The sequence below is a fragment of the Meira miltonrushii genome (genome assembly GCF_003144205.1).
Source record: "Meira miltonrushii strain MCA 3882 unplaced genomic scaffold FA14scaffold_2, whole genome shotgun sequence".
NCBI lineage: Eukaryota > Fungi > Basidiomycota > Exobasidiomycetes > Exobasidiales > Brachybasidiaceae > Meira > Meira miltonrushii.
In genome coordinates this window covers 3,684,086-3,701,612 of record NW_020289944.1, presented here as the reverse complement: position 1 = coordinate 3,701,612, position 17,527 = coordinate 3,684,086, and the positions used below count along the sequence as shown (strand labels likewise).

Below are 17,527 nucleotides of genomic sequence, written 5' to 3'. Positions count from 1 at the left end.
TTCCAGGGGCTACCTTCCCTCTTTGCAAATCTTTAACTCTAGCAAGAGCGTTCCAGGATTGCTAAAATACATAAGCTGTTCTTCTGTGTCCATATCCTGGAAAGGTGCTTTTCATCTCCGCGGAGCTTCAATAATGATACGAGGATGCAAGATAATGTCTTGTTGACCTTTATTGAGATTACTTTCTTCGTTCAAGCGCCAAATCTCCTTGAAAGGCAATTACTGGTCTCTTCCAAGTCTGACTTGGTGCTCTAATGAGAAATACCGATGACCATCGATGTTTCTCGAATCTACAGTGAAATGATGATTATGAAGGAAAGATTCATTCAGTGCACTCTCAAGCGAGCTGATCTTATTCTATCACCGTTGCCTGCAAGGTACACTTTATTTTTATAGTTTGACCGGATTCACCACGCTAATGTATGCAAGAGCGATCATTGAGGCAAGGGTGCTGCATCATATCCTTTCATGTGTTTCGCTTTCTCGTGTTCGTCACTTTCTGACTAATCTTTACCTTGAAACGATCCCGATGACCGGTAATCTTCCGAATTATATCATTTCGATAAAAAATCATGTCATTATCGTATCTTCGATCGAGGGGTTATCCGGTATCTCGGCTGAAAGAACTGAAGACGTGATCAAGCGGTTCAATCAAATGTGGGGAAACTTCTCATTGTTCCCACACTAACTTTGGTTGTTTAGTTGCTCTTTATCATAAATCGTTCGATTTTTATAGCATTGCTAGCTTTCATTCCGAATGAACGGAACAAGCCACTTTCCATCAATTTGATTAATTCTCCGAAGTTGAAAGATTGTTCATCGGAATAGCGAGGCTATAAGATTATGTCATTATTAAAGCAAAGATTACAGAAAGTGTTAGCTCTTTCACATTGCAAGTTAAGCCCTAACCTCTCCTTTTTGTATTGTTTATTCAAGGCCATTGATCGGTATTTTGCGCCACTCTTATTCTTATCCGCTACAGTGTGGGCGCCTATTGTAATGTATGTTAATTATCCCAGAAAAGTTGATAATGCACTTGTGGCTGACCACGAAGATCGAAGGGGAACAGTGCTTTTGTACACGCGTTTAATTCATCTTGGGCACACCTGCGCAGTACAAGCTCGGCAAGAATATTCAAGTGTTATTGTAGGAAGGGGAAGGGGAAAATCAAGGTGCAGTAGCGTGATGCAAAGTCAAGCCACACGGAATAGGTACAAATTAATTCAGAAAAAAAGGGGGCCAAGTGGTGAAAGGAATGTATTGAATTTGCTTGCTCGTCTGCTTGCACACACCATCTGCATAGATCCGAGATTGAGATTTGACGGAGCATGAAAAGATTGCGTAAAATAAAGCCCCTTTTTCTTCTTTTACCGGAAATGATCTGATTCTTTGTTTTAAGTTCAGCCATCAAGATGTCAACAACATTTCACTCTCCGATTCATGCTGGAGGGCGTAAAAATTGATAAAGCCACAGAGAGTGGATATTCTTTGTTTTCAATTAGCCAGTAAATTGCATCTTCCAACTTCAATCAGAACAAAAGATCATCAAATGAAGAACGCGGCATTGCGCAAACATGTATGAAGCCGTGCCAAGTTTGATTGGGAATTGATAGCCGAGCGTGACACGAGTGTATACTTTTTTGACAACATTGTGGCTCATTTTAGCACGCAGGTCTCGGCTCCCAATTGCGGATAATACTGACATTTTACACGCGTTTAAAAAAAGGTGCACCTTAGCGGTTTTGATGTAACACATTCGTCCGCGTTCAGGTTTAATTAATTTTCCACTTTCCTTGCTTGTGCGCGCGTGTGTGTTTAACAATTGAAACTCTGATTTCTATATCATTCCGTTTACGGCCTCTCACTTAGCCACACCTTTTTCATTATCGAATGTTGACATAAAAGAAGAAGCCACCAGCAGAGGCCTATAAAGCGGTCAAAACCCACAATTGTGGCATTTTACCTTTACGGCGTTGTGAATCGAGTTTAAAAATACAACACACATAAAAACAAAGGCAGCCTTTGTTCCATCTTGTGTTGCTTTGACTGATGAAATGCCATCTATGCGCGCTTAAACCTTGACTTTAACGCGTACCTGTCACCCTTATGCAGAGTAAAATCTGTATGTATTTGTCCCATTGTTCTCTAAATGCATGCAAATACCCTTTGTTTCTTTTAGTCTAAGGTACGTGATCAGTGCAAATTGGGGAACAACAATAGATGATGATTGTACAAACATTCCTTTTGTTCATCCTTGGTTCATGTTTTTCATCCTCTCACTCCTCCTTTGTTCTCGTTACCTAGCGTATTATTCAACTCAACACCAAAAACAAGAAAGGGAAACATCATCGTCATCGTTCATCATCGGATATCTTACTTCTATCCGCTAGACTTTCCCACGAAAATCGTTGGTTCTCCCCTTTGTTGCGTTTTCTTGCTCTTCTCTGCGGTCTTTGTACCTCTTTGGTTTCTCGTTCCATTCTTTCATCATTTCGGTATTCAATTAATTCAGCCTTTTCAACCGGTTCAATCTTTCAGCTTATTACCACTCCAACAGCGGCCATCCGGTAAATATCCCCCTCGAAGCGGAATCGAAGTATTGTTTCAATTTCTCATCTTTATTACGACACAAAGGGAAAAAAGTTATTCTTGATCGTTGCAAAGAACAAAAAATTCAATTAGTGAAGGGAATCAACAATTCATCTTCAGCCCAAAACTAAGAACAAGAAAGGAAAACAAACTAATTTTGCTCTCATGTTATCAACCGTCATTTATCGTCATTAAAGGCGGAATTTGCGCGCCCTCAAACTCCCCCTGTTTCTCTTCCGTTGCCACAACTCTTCAAAGGCGCCGCAAATTCATTTCCACTTCTCGATTGCGACATAAAGCCACATAGCCTAAATTACGGTCCGTCTTCCTTACAAAACAGGAACGGTTCAGTACCTCGCAAAAAAGTACAAAGGGGGGGGGCGTTCAGCAGATGGCAATTCTTGCTCGCAATTGATCAGAACAACGCCAAAACAGATCACCGATTTGGCTATTACGTCACGAATTCAAATCGTATCCTTTTGTGAAAAAAGGTGAGTACCTGATCCAGAGAAAATGAAAAGATTGTCATGCACAATGCAAAATGAAGATCGCCTTTGTTATGCACAAGGTCGTTATTCTTCCAAATATTCTCTCATATTTCGTTGCCAAATGAATTGCGGCTTTCCTTCTCATTTTTGGCCGAAATTGGCCGGAAAGGATTGGAGAGAAAATAAAGTCGGAATGTGCTATCGTACGGGAGATTGACAGCCAAAACGGGTGAACTTTCATCAAAGGCACCGGAAAACGATGATATTACTTTTTTACCATTTTACGGCAAACAAGCCAATCAATGTCTTTCCGGACACTAAGGATCCAGTCAATTTACCTGTCATGCCTTTTGCAAAAAAGCGTTGTTTGCGGACCTGCAGCAGTTGTTGGCTATACTTATCATCTCCGATTCGAAGGACTTGTACAGCCAACTATAATTGGTTAACCCTTTGTTTCTTGCCTAATGATTTGCATCCAACGCCTTCCCTCGTCCTTTCAGTATCCGTAACACGTTTATTGCCCCGTATTTTCCTGCATAAGAAGCTGTATCAGCCTCTTACACAGCACCTTGACAATTATCTCCCCGTTCTATCAATGAACTCGATCCACTGACAACCTCCTTAACCCTTTTTTTCTTTACCCCTATCATCTTCAAATCGAACAATATTCGTGTCTTCAATGATGATTGCAACTACAACGATGCACTCTCAAATGCTACCATCAAACGGTAATGATGACATATCGCGAATGAATCGACCTAAACGACGTACGTTATGGCGACCGTCTACTTCGCACTCACCTGAACCGGATCGACAATCTGTTCAACAGCCAAGAGCACGTAATCGAATCTCGACAGGCTTCGAAAGTAGACAAACACCGGAACTAGATTGGGATCCACAATCTTTCAGCCCTGCTCTGATGCTATCGACGGTCAAACGAACGGAAACAACGAGATTCAATTCTGATTCACAACAACAACAAGAATCAAGAACCCGTAAAACTTCACTCAGAAGGAAAACAGGATTAGGTTCGCGCAGTGGAGAGAAAAGAAGGGTTGCGGTTGTGGCCGATACTGTGGGGCAAATAACATCTGAAATCATGCCGCACAGTCGTTTGATGGGCTTGCAAGGAAAAGCCAAAAATGCTGCATCTTCTTCTGCGGGACCTTCAACCTCGATACAACTGCCTAACGAACAACATTCGATCAAAGTCGGAGAAGGAAGTAGTGGCACACAAAAGAGATCGGAAGGGATACCAATTCGAATGCGTAGACCTTCTTCACAGAGTTTGATGCTTGATTTGGATGGTCTAGATTTAGGACAACATCCTCAAAGCACACCATTGCTCAAGCCTGCTACGAATTCCCCTCTCTCTTCCAGTTGGCAGAAAGAATCTTTGCTGCCATCTAGAGCGGCTTTATCTTCACAACAACCTTTGTCTCATCACAGACATCCCTCGGATGAAGAGTGTAATCATACTCCATCGCAATTTCACGATGAGGATACCTTTGCCGCTCATCTCCGCGATTGCGAAGACGCACACGATATACCAACAGTAGAAACATTTCTACAAAATCCGACAAAGAAACCGTGCGAGGAACAGAAAGCACAACAGAGCAATCTAACTCCCGATACCAATGAATATGTTCTTGGTGGCTTTGCAAGTCTCGGTATCGTCAAAACGCCAAGACCTCCAATGAAGACGAGCATGGGCTCGGATACAGATCTCACAGGATCTTCTTCGTCTATCGGTTTGAATTCTTCTGTAGGAAAGGAAGATGAATTATCTCCATGGACGACATTAAAGTTGCAACAGAGGAATCCAGTTGAAATCGTAGACATCTTATCGATCGATGAGATGGGACTTCATAGCATCAATGTTGGCAGCAGAGATGATTGGCGCGGAACGGCTTTGGTAGCAACGGGTACAGGTGAAGGTAGTGAGCAAGACACCAAAACCGAAGCGGAGTGGTCTGTTGCACGAAATCAGAAGCGGCAACGGAAGTGGATTGTTGCTCCAGCAGCACAGACACCCGAACGTACGGTCGTGGTGTCTGATCATATCACAAGAAAGAAGAATGCAGATCTTGTATCGATTTTGCATCCAAATGCATTTTCAGGATTTTCATCTTTCAGCTTGCGTTTCTTGCAAGCGGGAAGCCGCGCACCGGATTGCACAATTGTTCTCGCAACTCCTGCAACCCACCGAAGACGGATTGAAGAACAACAATGGAAAGCTTCTCCCGTTTCTACTTCCAATTTGAGCTCAAAAGGATTGCATGAAGAGCAAATGCAAAGCTGGGATGTGGGTACCAGTACAACGACAACACTCGATGAGGATGCTTGGCCTTCTCTCCGTGCGCGAACAATCAGTACGAACTTGCCGCCATTTGGAGCACCATCGCCTGTTCTCCGTGAAAGACGATTGACGCACTCCAAGTCAACTTCAACGATTGTTGCACCTTTTGCAGTTGAGATCGAGAGCAGAAGACCATCTTTGGGTAAAAGTATGAGTCATGAAGGATTAGCGCCAGACTTTTCTCCCAAGCCGAACGAACATGCATTCAGCGATCCGACAAGATCATATGATAGTGTACAGACGCATTCTTTCAAGCCAGCTACAGCCTTTGGCATGAAAGCTTCCAGTAGATCACCTTTTGAAGATTACTCTTTTGATCGCAAGACGTCTACATCAATGTTTGCAAATGCAGGGTCGATGTCACCTTCTGGTGTGGCACCACATGAGAGAGGACCTTCACCACGATCCTCGATGAGCGCATTCAACGCAGTCAAGAAGGAAGCTAGAGCAAGAGAAAGACGTTCGCCAGTTTTGCCATCTAATAGTGCTTTCGAGACAACCAGTTCTGTCATCAAGAAAGGCAATGTCGGAGCTGAATCATCTTCTCCTCTGGCTCAAAGTTCCACGCCACCAATTTCCGGAAAGCGTGAGAAACGATTGGGGGATTGGTTGCGTAGGAAGGTGCTACCTGTTGGATCTAATTTGGCAAATACTTCCAGCTCTAATACGACAAGTTCAAGTCTTTGGTCTCCTCCTTTACCGCCTGCGTGGGAAACGGCTAAAGGTGATCTTTATCGATCTCCACGTCTGGCACCACAAAGTGTGATTGAAGCATCTGGAAAGGAAATGCTTGATTACAGCAATCTAGCCGGAAGGGCTGCTTTGACCAACCGAAGCAACATTATCACCGATACGCAATTGAAGGGATCTTCTCCTAAAATCCACGCTTCAGAAGCAGCGGCGGCAATGCCTCCTCCTTCAGATATTCTCACTCAACGTAGGAGAAGTAATTCCGATGACATCGTTGCTGCTATCAGCGAAGCTCAACGCAAGAGAACTCAAGCCTTGGTGATGGGTAATGATGTTGACATTGCAACGCGCAAAGCCCGATCTGCTTCTGGAAATGCAAAGATGATTCCATCTTCAACGATCCATCCTGAAGGAATCAAGCAAGATTTGCTCAGCGATGGACTACCATCCGCATCGACATCTGAAGCCGGACATGCAGAGAATGCAAGTGTACCTTACGTACCTTCTTCTAATCAAGCAGCTTTGCTTGAAGGTACGCCGAAAGTGTTTGCTCCTGATCTGCTCGGATTGGGTGATGTGCCATCAGAAGCAATGACGATGATCATCGCTCTTCCACTCGGCAACCATACAGAATCATCGTATGCTTCTCGTTATTTGCGTGTCTCGTTTGTCCCTTTCCAAGTGGCAGCATCTTCTTCTCATGGAAGTGAAGATATGCAATTAGGAACTTCAAATCTTGGTGGAAGTAGTTCTGGCGGTCAACAATTTGATTCTCCTTTGATGCACGTTGTGTCAATGAACAATCAAGAGGCCATCTCTCCAGGAGAAGGTGCAAGCAATGAACAATCAAACACATCGTCTTCTGGCTTAAATTGGTACCGTCGTTTGGCACATGCATGGCATGCAACACCTAGTACACAAAGTGCTTCAAGCGATGACGAAAGCAGTGCTTACAACCGCAGTCCACCACCCGGAATGATCGGAGCCAACACGTCTGAACAACTTTCAAAACCCTTTGTAACAAATGATAAACGAGAACCTTTTCGAATCATTGCAAAGGTTTTGGCAAACGATCATTTACCTTCTTCTTTTGGATTAGGAGCAGGAAAGATTGAATTGGACTCTGCTACATCTTCTACTTCCACAACCACGCCTTTGACAAATGCAGTCAATCAAGGTATTCCTCAACCATTTAGTTTTCCAGTCATTTTGGGAATGTGCGATACTTTTGGTCGTTTAGATTTGATACCCGAAGGATGGCAAGCGATTGGCTTGGCCAATGGACCCGCACCTGATTCTGTTCCTTTGAATATTAACACAGGTATTGATTCAACCACAACGATCGACGTTCCTCATCCATTACGTGGAGTGGCAGATTTGATCATAGCTGGTTGTGCTGCTTGCATGGATTTGTAAGCGAGCAAAGGGAAACGTCTTGCAATTTTTTCATCATCATCATTTTTTATTTTCACATATTCTTGTACCAATCTTTTTTGTTGCTGTTTTCATCACTCTATCTTCTCTTTTTTCTCGTCATTTGCCTATATAATCTTGCACATGCCAATGTATAGTATCGGTCTTTTAACATTTGTGTGACAAGTCGTACAATTAAGGAAAGCATTTCCGATAGGATCGATTGATAAAAGTACAAATTGTATAAGTGATGTACACAAGAGAGATGATGATATGGTTTTACATGATACCTATGACTCTGATTCTTGTTTCGCATCCTCCAATTGATTGAGGACTTTCTTAACGTTCTCTGCATACAATTCCGGCTCCTCTCGGATTTGCTGCAAAACGGATTCGTCTTTTTCTAGCCAAGATCGTATCTTTTCCGCTTCTTCAATCAATGGACCACCTTTGATTCTTGGAACGGACAAGAGAGCACGTAAAAGGGAAGTATAGGTGAATGGACTTACGAGTTCTGATATGCTTCCTTTATTGTCTTGACCCATACCCAAATTTTGCAAAAGTTTTTCCAGAAGTTCGGCTCGATCTTTAGTTTCTTCTACTTCTTTGGGAGAATCAGAGTTTTTGTTACCCAAACCACGGGCCAAAATTTCAATCAAAATTTGCCAACATCTTCTATCCGGATGAAAGCCAAACCTTTGCATATCAGCAACGATACGTAAAGACCATTCTTGTGCTTTATCATGTTGTGGTTTACTATCAACTGATGCAATTTTTTCGCCTGGTTGAGAAAAAATATCATACGAAAACGCACGTGGAATCTTTTGCATAAAGAGCAAAAAGTGTGAGAAAGTTGGAGGAATTGCACCATTCTGTGAACTTATCATAGAAAATTTATCGTCAAACTCGTTCAAGGCAGAAGACACCCTCTCTGTGGGGTCCGTTTCTGTTTGGAGATGGGCCACACTTGCGATCCATGAACTATACAGTGTCTCCAACGCATTCCTTCTGTTTTGCTTTTGACTGTATACGAATTTCACCAATCCCTCTAAACCCAAGAGAGAAAGGGATATGTCAGATGGTGGACCTCGATCTTCACGCTTCCAGTTCAGAGTGAGTCTCTTGGATTGTTCTGAAGAAAGAACCTTTCGTGCTATGCTTTCCAACTGGGGATCGTAAATCTGTTCAAAATAGTTCTTGAGTGCAAGCTCGTATCTGTCATGCGAAAAACTTGATCGCATGTTGTTCTTCAACCGTGCAAAGAATGTTGGGGCCCGTTCAACATTATCTCCTTCTAGATTGACGGGCAGCCGGTTTCCAATGTCGTAGATTGCATCAAGATCCTTTTGCCATTTCGAGCGAGCCCAATTACGGTCATCTCTTGGTTCCGAATCCCTAATCTCAGAGAGGAATTCTGTCATTTGAATAATGTCCTTCTTTGTTCCCGAATTCGCATTGCTGCCCGCAGAATCTACCCGTTCGACAAACATTCTCCAAGTGACAGGCGAGATGAGACTTGCATCGCAAATGTCAGGTCCGATTTTAGCTTGTTGCTTTTCGTCCATGAAGATCGGGCTGGATTTGACCCAGACCGATGCTTTTGCAACCTGTCCGGCTTGGCAGAATGATCGAATGCAAGAATTGAACATCGCAGATAGCGCTTTTGTATTTGGACCTCTTCTGCTTTCCCTTCTCTTTTTGCTGACCTGATCAAAATGTTTGGCATCAAGGATGACTATTTTCTGAAAGACCTGCAACAATCTAAGTCCAGCGCCTGCCTGATTCCCAATATCAGCACTCAATTCACCATATTGCGAGTACCATTTGAAAGCATTGTGGGCAGCTTTACCGATTTCGTTTACGGATAGATAGCCGAATCTTGCGAGAAAGAAAAAGACTTTCAAAGCTACACCTGATTTAGCCTTTTCGGAGCATGTTAGTTGAAGTAATTGTGCCAAATAAGTATACTCGGCTCGAATAGATGTGCCAAGGCGTGATCGCTTTTCTCTTGCGGGGATCAGGTATAGCCATTGTATCGCAACATCCCAATTGTTCTGCCTTGCTTGATCCAATGCCAGAACAGAATATTTTAAATCAGGCTCGATTTCTGTCTTTAGATTGGTCAAATCTTTAAGCCATGTATTTGCTTCTGTGAATTTGTCTTGTGAAATTAATGAAAGTATCATTTCCCTGTGATCTTGTTTTCCCATTCCACGTCTTTTTGATTGAGAAAGATTTTTTATAATGTTTCCCAACGCCTCATTTTGTTCTACATATGTAGCATCTTCTTCTTCGAATAAAGAAGAATCCACGTTCTGTGTCTGCCATTCTGGATGTCCGTATGCTTCTTGTCTGGGTGAATGAATAGATCTAGAGGAACATGCTATTGACCGAGGTTGATGTTGTATCAGATCCCACCACGATGATAAGATTGTAGCTGGTGTGATAGCATGAATATGAGCTCTAGAGCTTGATGAAATTGAAGCCGAGGCGAGAGACCGGATAGGAAGTGGCTTTGTGTCGGTGCGTTTGCTAGTCCGGCGAAGTACAGCATGAAGAGATGCTCTGCCATGTGAAGGATTCATGATTCTACTTTCTAAAAATAGCTTTTATTCCCTCTCCTCTCTTCCCGTAGTTCATTTGCATACTTCCATGTTTGGAGTTGTCTCGAATAGAAGGTGAGTATAGGCAAAATCGATCACTGTTATGGGAAGAAGAATGCACGACATAAACCCGAAAAATGAAAATAATTAAGTTGTTTTCCTGTCAATTCCGAGACACTGCACACGCACACACAGCCTGGAATCACTGTTACACAGCTTTAAGCACAGCAATAGTGTACGCCCTAGTTTAGCGTGTATCGGACCGCTCCTTCTCAGCTTAATCTTAATCTACGGAGACAATTTCCCTTTCTTGGCGAGTGAGTCTTACATGTGGTCATGACTGATTTGTCCTTTGCGGAGGATGTGGCATGTAAGAATGAAAATACTCTGATTGTACCATTCCAACGGAAATGTCTATTTAGATGTGACTAAAATACGTTGACAGTTGATCCTTCAAAAATAAATATTTAAATACATTATCTTGGCATCTTTGATCTCCACATCCTACCCTCACCTCATTACTACTATACACATACGCATACATCAATCATGGACGACGGAGCTGTTGCTGGCGGATGTTGCGGATTGTTCTGCACCGGTATCTTACAACAGTTCTTCAATACACGTAAGTATATTCCTTGAGCATATAAAAGAAAGAGCATTTATTGACAATTTTCTACTTCTTGCTTTTAGGTACATGGGGTGCAAATTGGACTTGTTGCGATAAATGTTGTCGATGTGATTGTTGTTGGGATGCAGGAGAATATGATCCAAACAATAGACCGGGAGATGGAGTTGCAAGAAAGCATGATCAACAACAACAAGTCGATCAAACAGAAGGAGATGGGAATGCTCCTCCTGCCTATAAAGCAACTGATCCAATGACGGTCAAGCCAACAGAGAATCAACAAGCACCAGTCAGTGTTGGAGCGGGCGCCGTTCCAGCAGCCGCAAGTGAACCAGCTCCCTTGCCCGATGCTACAGCTGCTTCTCAACCCCAAGCGACCGTTGCAGCTGCATCCAATGCAGGCAGGACACAAACTGGAATGTAATAAACACTTTTGCCAGACTCTTCTCTTTGTATATACTTCTTGTAACTTATCATGCTCCAACCGGATCAAATTCTTATACCATCTCAGATCACACTTTGCCCAGATTTATCTCTTTAGTACTGCAAATACTGGTCTCGACCGTTGAGGTTCAGCCATCAATGCCTATGCCTTTGTTTCAAATTCAGCCAGGAACGATGATAGTCAATGCTGCTTTGTTTGCGGCTTGCTCTATACTTTCCGGATTAAGTGCATCCACCGGCTTCTGCCTTGTGTGAGCAGCCACAAAAAGCGCGTATTCGTCGTATACAAAACAAGGGCAAAAGTACGCTAAATTGGGAATTAGGAAACCAAAGTTGGGAAAAAAAAAAAAAAATGTCTTACGTGATTGAATCTTCTAGACTTGGATAGTGTTGGTGCATTGACTTGATTGCACACATACATCTTCCTCAACCATATATAAGAAGGGAAGGAGAGATCAACCTGCTTGCTCTATCAAACAACCTCTCACTTTCACCAAAAATGACTCTCTTTCAAGTCACCAGAATAACACAAGCTCGGGTCCTTTCCCACAGTGGAGCAACGTCTACTCGTATCCTGCATTCTTCTGCTCGGGTTGGACGTGGTATTTCGATCGGAGGAGGAAATGCTCAATCGGGATCTGGATCTTCAAGCAAAAGCACAAGTGGTGGAAGTCCATTCTCTGCTTTACGTGATGAACTGAAAAAGCAACCGTCAAAGGAACAGCCTTCCACATCGCAAGAAGCACGCTTTGAAGCTATTCGTCAAGATACACAGACAAGTACAAGTGCTGGTAGCAGTGCTACAGCTACAGAGAAAGCAGTTGAAGAAAATGCACCTTCTACACCGCAAGAAGCAGAACTAGAGTACAACAAACAAGCACAAAAGCAAGAATTCCAACAATCTCGTGATGAAACATGGACTGCAATGTCAGAACGTATCCGTTTAGCACAAAAAGAAGAACAAAAACAGGAAGAACAGGCAAAAGCTGCAGTAAGGAAAACATTGAAACAGAGAGCTTCAACCGCTCAAAAAACTACCACAAGAGCACCACCAAAAGTTGACAGTAGTCGAATATACTCGTTTGATAATACTATCGATGCACAAATGTTCGTCAACGGAGTTACCTCCACCCTAATTCAACAGAGCCCTACATGGCAAGGCAGCATCACCTTGCAACGCACATCACAGGGACATGCGACTGTAGACATGCATTTGGCAGAAGGTAGTGCATTGGCTCATTCTCTAGACAGATTAGCTGCACGCTTCCAATCGTCCTCAAGCAAATCACAACCCTCGACTGTAGGACAGAGAACGCAGGCTTTCCGTGCTGGCTCAATCCCACAAGCCAGTCAGAGTGCATCGGTGATGTCTGGCGAACATAGCGATTCGTCTTTGCACGAAACCATTGATGGACGTGTTCCGGTCACAATTCAAGGTGAACAAGTACCGGGAAACAAGCAAGATTCGATCGAGGCAAGAACAGGAAATGCCAGTCAAGGTCCAGTAGGTCAAGCATTAGGCGTTTCTGATTCTCATCCTACTTCTCCAATCGAAGATCATACGCCTGTGCCAAATTTGCACAATCAATCCAAGCGGGAATTCGCAACTTTGTTCGGAAGTGGTAGCGGAGGCTTACACTCTGGATCACAGTCTTTAGCATCGCTCGTTGGACTTGGTCGTCGTCCTTCCAGTGGACATGCGCTCTTTGGAAATCAAAAACGTCTTTTAGCCACTTCACATCTAAGTATTCAACTTTCACAATCTACTTGGTCACAGATCATGAATGAAAGAGAATACTTACGTGTGGATGATTATATCCCAGTCGAAATTGACGCTTCACAATTGGGCAAAAAGCGTTCTATTGCATCTCTGTAAAAGGGAGTTGTCTATCTTGCTTGTAATACTTATATAATCTTCGGTCACACTTGTCATCGGTCATTTGCAAATTTTATTTTATAGACTATATCATTTCTCGAATCAGACTGATGTACAAAGGTGACTATCATGAATATTATGTGTAATTTTTCCCGGTCATTGGATCAAATTGGCAAAACGTATCGCTTCGTTTGCATCACATTTGCCTTTGCCGCCGTTAAAGGTGTTGAACATTGATTGTTTGAATATCGTTTGGGTGACTTTGGCGTTCTTGGCGGTGGAGATTTACTGGAGGGTGAATGAGTGGGAGAAGTAGGATTGCTAACCTTGTCTGTCTTTGGAGTGGAGACCAGTGGAGCAGGAATGTTTCTGACCTGATGCATCGAAGAAGGTACAAACATGGCAGGATTCTGGTTTGACTGTATACTCATCGATGGAGAAGCGGCCAGGTAGACCTTTCGCGTATCAGTTCTCTGCGCTGTCTTGCTACTTGGATGTTGTTCTATCGGTTTGGCAGACCGTAGTGCTCGCAGAGAAAGAGGTGATCTTGGCGTACAAGGAGCTGAAATGGCAACATCCTTTGCAAATGGTGAAAGAGGTGTTGAGTGATTGTACAACTCTCTGGCCGTACTTGGAATTTGCAATGTAGAGTTTGGAGGTTGTACTCGTGGTTTGAGTGAATCCAATGTCATCTTCGTTGAAGGCTTCGGTGATCTTGGTAAAGGAACCTCAGATGGTAATGGCGATCTTGGCAATTCAGCACGTTTTGGCCCACTTGACAATTGAGGCAAGAAAGGTATAGGTGATTGCACTCCAGCTTGCTCTTCATCGTTCTCCCTTACTACTGGTGTTTCTGGCCAATCGGGCAAAGGCGTTGGAAATGGTGAAGAAGGTATCAAGTCTTGTTTCTTGAACGGAGAATCTGACGGAATGAATGCTGCCATTGACATTGGTGAAGCGTCGAAATCCATATCAAGTTGCATCGGTGCATCATCAATAGTTGCTTGACTTACAGCCATTGGCAATGGAGCTTCCTTTCTTGGCTTTGGCGACCTTGGCGTGATTGGACCACGGGGGAACAAACTTCTGGGCGTTGTTGGATCCAGTAGTTTGTTCGGTCTTGGTCTAGAAAGAGAAGTTGAGTATCGAGTATTAGTCTTGTAAACATTCAAAGCTTTTGGAGCGGGTGATTTAGGAAAAGTATGTTGCAATGCAGTGTTGGGAGTGAAAGCGTCCACCTTTGGAGTATTAAGAGCAGAAGGAATTGTTCCGTCCAATAAACGTAAAGGAGAGAGTGGTTCGATCGTTTTCAAGCACATCGGTGGCAAATCAGATAAAATCTGATCCAAAGCATCTTCCATTGTTCGGATTGCTCGATCTTCTTCCGCGATTTGTTCCATGTTAGAGGATATTTCAGAAGAACTGGGAGAAGAAGACAAAGAAGGAGCATCATAATCACCATCAAAGGTGATCTTGTCCTTGATGAGATGCAATGGGGTACTGAAACCATGACGTTGAGCTAGAGAATCTTTTGAATCGTCGTCCTCTCCGCCTTTTGATGACAATTCGGGTGAAGAGCTACGATCAAAATCGGGAATTAAAGGACTCTTTAAGCTGATCATCGAACACGGCTTTTTCTTGTTCATGTATTCATCGAATTCAAAACTTGGCGTTTCATCAGGTTGCAAGAAGTCATGAATTTGTTCGTGAAACGCTTTATTGTCATCATCTTCTTCTCCATTTTCGCCCTTCTGCTCTTGTGCTTCTCCCCGTCTATTCTCTTCCTCCTGCCTTTGCTCCTCTTCCTGTTCTGCAATTGCTTCCTGCTCAGGCTTCTCTTCGATGACATTCTCTTCCAATTTTTCCTCAATTGGTGTCTCTTCCGCTTCAAATGTAAGCACAAACCCAGATTCTTCGCCGCTACTAGGCAGAGATGGACTTCTCAGATAATAAGAGGGTACCAGAGACGAATCTGTCATTGTAGATGAAATTGAGGCAGCATAAGTCGGAGAATCACTTCGAGCAGGGAAGTCGGGCTCAGTAGGGCTGGTGATCTTCTCATCTTCGATGATTTGCGAGATCGTCTTACCCAAAGGCGAACAAGGTACTTCTTTCAGTAATTGTTCCACCATTCGAGCGACCGTATCCGGTGATGGAACATCATTTGCATGCTTTGCTAGATCATCCTCGTCCTGGTCTTGGCTTGATTCATCGGAGGCATGCTCTTTCGATTGCTTCTCCTGTCCGTCAAAATAGTTGTTAATACCTTCCTCTGTCACATCTTGGTCAGGTATCGTACCATCCAATCTTCTAACAGCCGTTTCAAATGCTGCTTTTCTTTCCTCTGGCAATCTCTCGTCAGGAGAATCTTGTGTACCCAAGAACAGAGTTTCCATACGATCTTGCTCTTTCTTAGGGTAAGCAACTTCTTCCTTTTGTTCTGCTTCAAGCGGATTCACTTGCAATGACACTGCAGGTGTGGATGCTCTAGTTGTCACAATTGCTGGCAAGTTACGGACGGCAGGTTGATGTGTTCTGACGACCGCTCCACTGCCATCTGGAGGAGATGGAGCAGGACGAGGAATTCCGAATGTAGGCTGCTTATGATGTCCCTCTGACTCATTTTGATCTTGTTCACATTCAATGATTGCATGCCGTGGATTGTCCGTAGTGATCAACTTTGGTAACGTGCTCATTAGCTCCTCAGAATAGAACTCCTCGCCTATCTTTGCACCTCTTGCTTTCGGACGTATGCGGGGCGTATGTGCATTCTCATTACGTATTGTATTGATGTCCTGATCTTTGTCTGCTTTGAGAAGAAGAGGTCGACCATTGCTTCTCTCACGACTACTTTTTGGACTCGCACGTTGTGTAGAACTTATAGAATGAAGCAAAGGCGGAGTTGCCATTTTTGGATGCCAGGCTTTTTCGCCCGTGGGAATGGGCGGTAAGGCTTCTTTTGGTGGCGGACATAAAGGAGGTGAATTTTGATGAAATTTCCGTAGATCAAACGGAGTTGCAATCGTTTCCATCTTGCTACTTCTGCCTGTTGTGCAAGACCAAATCGATGAAGAATCAAGTGAATCATGTTTCTCACTGCTTCCCATCAAAGATGGTACACCGCTCGTATGACTGGTAGATGATCCACTCGAAGAAAATCTTTCGAAATCAGCCTTTGTGCTGTATCGACTGGACTTTGTTGAGAAACTTGCATTCGATTCATTATCTGTTGAAAATGTCCTTTGATGTTGCTTTTGCCTTGACTTACTTGCAAATTGCCTCTTGCGGACATCTTCTGGAAGTCGGTTATAGTTTGAAAATGCTCCAGGCAATCGATCATCGATAATTTGATGATCAATTGAATTTGAACGATCTTCCACAGTAATGGCCCATTCTGCTTCATCTTCACAGTCCGTTTCATCACGGTAGAGATCAGTAAATTCAGCCGTAAGAGCGGGAGAAGAAGCTGGAATAAGTGACTTGGATGGATTATGAGAAGGAGGTATGATAGAAGGTATTTTCTTTGCCCTTGAGCCTTTCTTGCGTGGTTTGTATGGCCATTCTGCTGCGGGACCACGCATCCATCCTGCAGAAATGGCAGCACGAGTGTCGATCAAGCTGGACTTTCTGACGGGATTGCTGTTTTGCATTTGATTTTGCATGCTACTGCTTCTTGGTGGCACTTGTTCAGCTGTCTTTGGGTGATCTTTTGAAGTCCGTCTGAAAAATCCGCCCAATGAGCTATCCTCCGAAGATCTCACACTGCTACCACTGAATTCATCAATACTACTTCTGTAGCCAACATGATCGTCAATGGAGCCCCCTCTTCTGAAGGATGAGGTGGATGAGCCACCGATTGAAGGTGACTTCTTGTGCAATCGTTTGGAGAACGATGACATGAAAGAAGGCGATTTAGACCTTACCGTGCCATGATGATTGGACGAAGAAGAATGATCAGTTTGCTCACCTTCGTCTGAATCACTATCTTGATCAAAAGTTGAACGAGTATTTATTCCTAGAACTTGAAATGCTTTTGCGTTTGGTAATGTGGAAGGTTCACTTGGTCGCCTTGGCTTTGATAATGCAATGACTTCTGCTTCCCTTAGTGTGAACTCCAATTCTTCCATATCTTCTGATCCATCGATACATGGAATCATTTTGTGCGGAGGCACTGGTAATGGCTTAGAGAAAGTTGACATGATAGCTAGTCGATCAGGATTCTGCTCAAATCAGTAAGCCGAATAAATGCTGACCAGCAGCAATGTAGGATCCAAATGAGGATCGATCTTACATACGATCAACAGAAGGCGATGGTGGTGAGAAAAGATCATGATACAAGTCAAAGCATACCGAAATTCCAATCCAGTCAAATTTTTAAAAGATCATCTGACAACTACATTACTGGTCACAAGTGGCAAATGTGTAATCTTCCAACCC

General features: G+C 43.4%; 5 protein-coding genes across 5 annotated transcripts; 3 read left to right on the top strand and 2 right to left on the bottom strand.

Annotated features, from left to right (window-relative positions):
• Positions 1-3,537: 3,537 nt before the first annotated feature.
• Positions 3,538-7,711, top strand: FA14DRAFT_51553 (uncharacterized protein). The gene has a single exon (XM_025502450.1). It carries the CDS (start codon positions 3,757-3,759, stop codon positions 7,540-7,542), a length of 3,786 nt encoding a protein of 1,261 aa, XP_025356379.1. The 5' UTR covers positions 3,538-3,756; the 3' UTR covers positions 7,543-7,711.
• Positions 7,712-7,829: 118 nt separating this feature from the next.
• Positions 7,830-10,124, bottom strand: FA14DRAFT_155483 (uncharacterized protein; the record flags this gene model as incomplete). Its single annotated transcript, XM_025497754.1, has 1 exon — positions 7,830-10,124. The coding sequence occupies one exon, from the start codon at positions 10,122-10,124 to the stop codon at positions 7,830-7,832; it is 2,295 nt and encodes a 764-aa protein (XP_025356378.1).
• A 567-nt stretch (positions 10,125-10,691) lies between these two features.
• Positions 10,692-11,194, top strand: FA14DRAFT_179440 (uncharacterized protein; the record flags this gene model as incomplete). Its single annotated transcript, XM_025500921.1, has 2 exons — positions 10,692-10,767; positions 10,836-11,194. The coding sequence occupies 2 exons, from the start codon at positions 10,692-10,694 to the stop codon at positions 11,192-11,194; spliced, it is 435 nt and encodes a 144-aa protein (XP_025356377.1).
• Positions 11,195-11,554: 360 nt separating this feature from the next.
• On the top strand, positions 11,555-13,496 carry FA14DRAFT_160966 (uncharacterized protein). Its single transcript, XM_025498910.1, has one exon. The coding sequence runs from the start codon at positions 11,714-11,716 to the stop codon at positions 13,088-13,090; it is 1,377 nt and encodes a 458-aa protein (XP_025356376.1). The 5' UTR covers positions 11,555-11,713; the 3' UTR covers positions 13,091-13,496.
• On the bottom strand, positions 13,173-17,429 carry FA14DRAFT_51539 (uncharacterized protein). Its single transcript, XM_025502449.1, has one exon. It carries the CDS (start codon positions 17,287-17,289, stop codon positions 13,255-13,257), a length of 4,035 nt encoding a protein of 1,344 aa, XP_025356375.1. The 5' UTR covers positions 17,290-17,429; the 3' UTR covers positions 13,173-13,254.
• Positions 17,430-17,527: the final 98 nt, after the last annotated feature.

Excerpts from the sequence above, each read along its gene's own strand:
- FA14DRAFT_51553 (XM_025502450.1), top strand. The coding sequence starts at position 3,757 with ATGATGATTGCAACTACAACGATGCACTCTCAAATGCTACCATCAAAC.
- FA14DRAFT_160966 (XM_025498910.1), top strand. The coding sequence starts at position 11,714 with ATGACTCTCTTTCAAGTCACCAGAATAACACAAGCTCGGGTCCTTTCC.
- FA14DRAFT_51539 (XM_025502449.1), bottom strand. The coding sequence starts at position 17,289 with ATGTCAACTTTCTCTAAGCCATTACCAGTGCCTCCGCACAAAATGATT.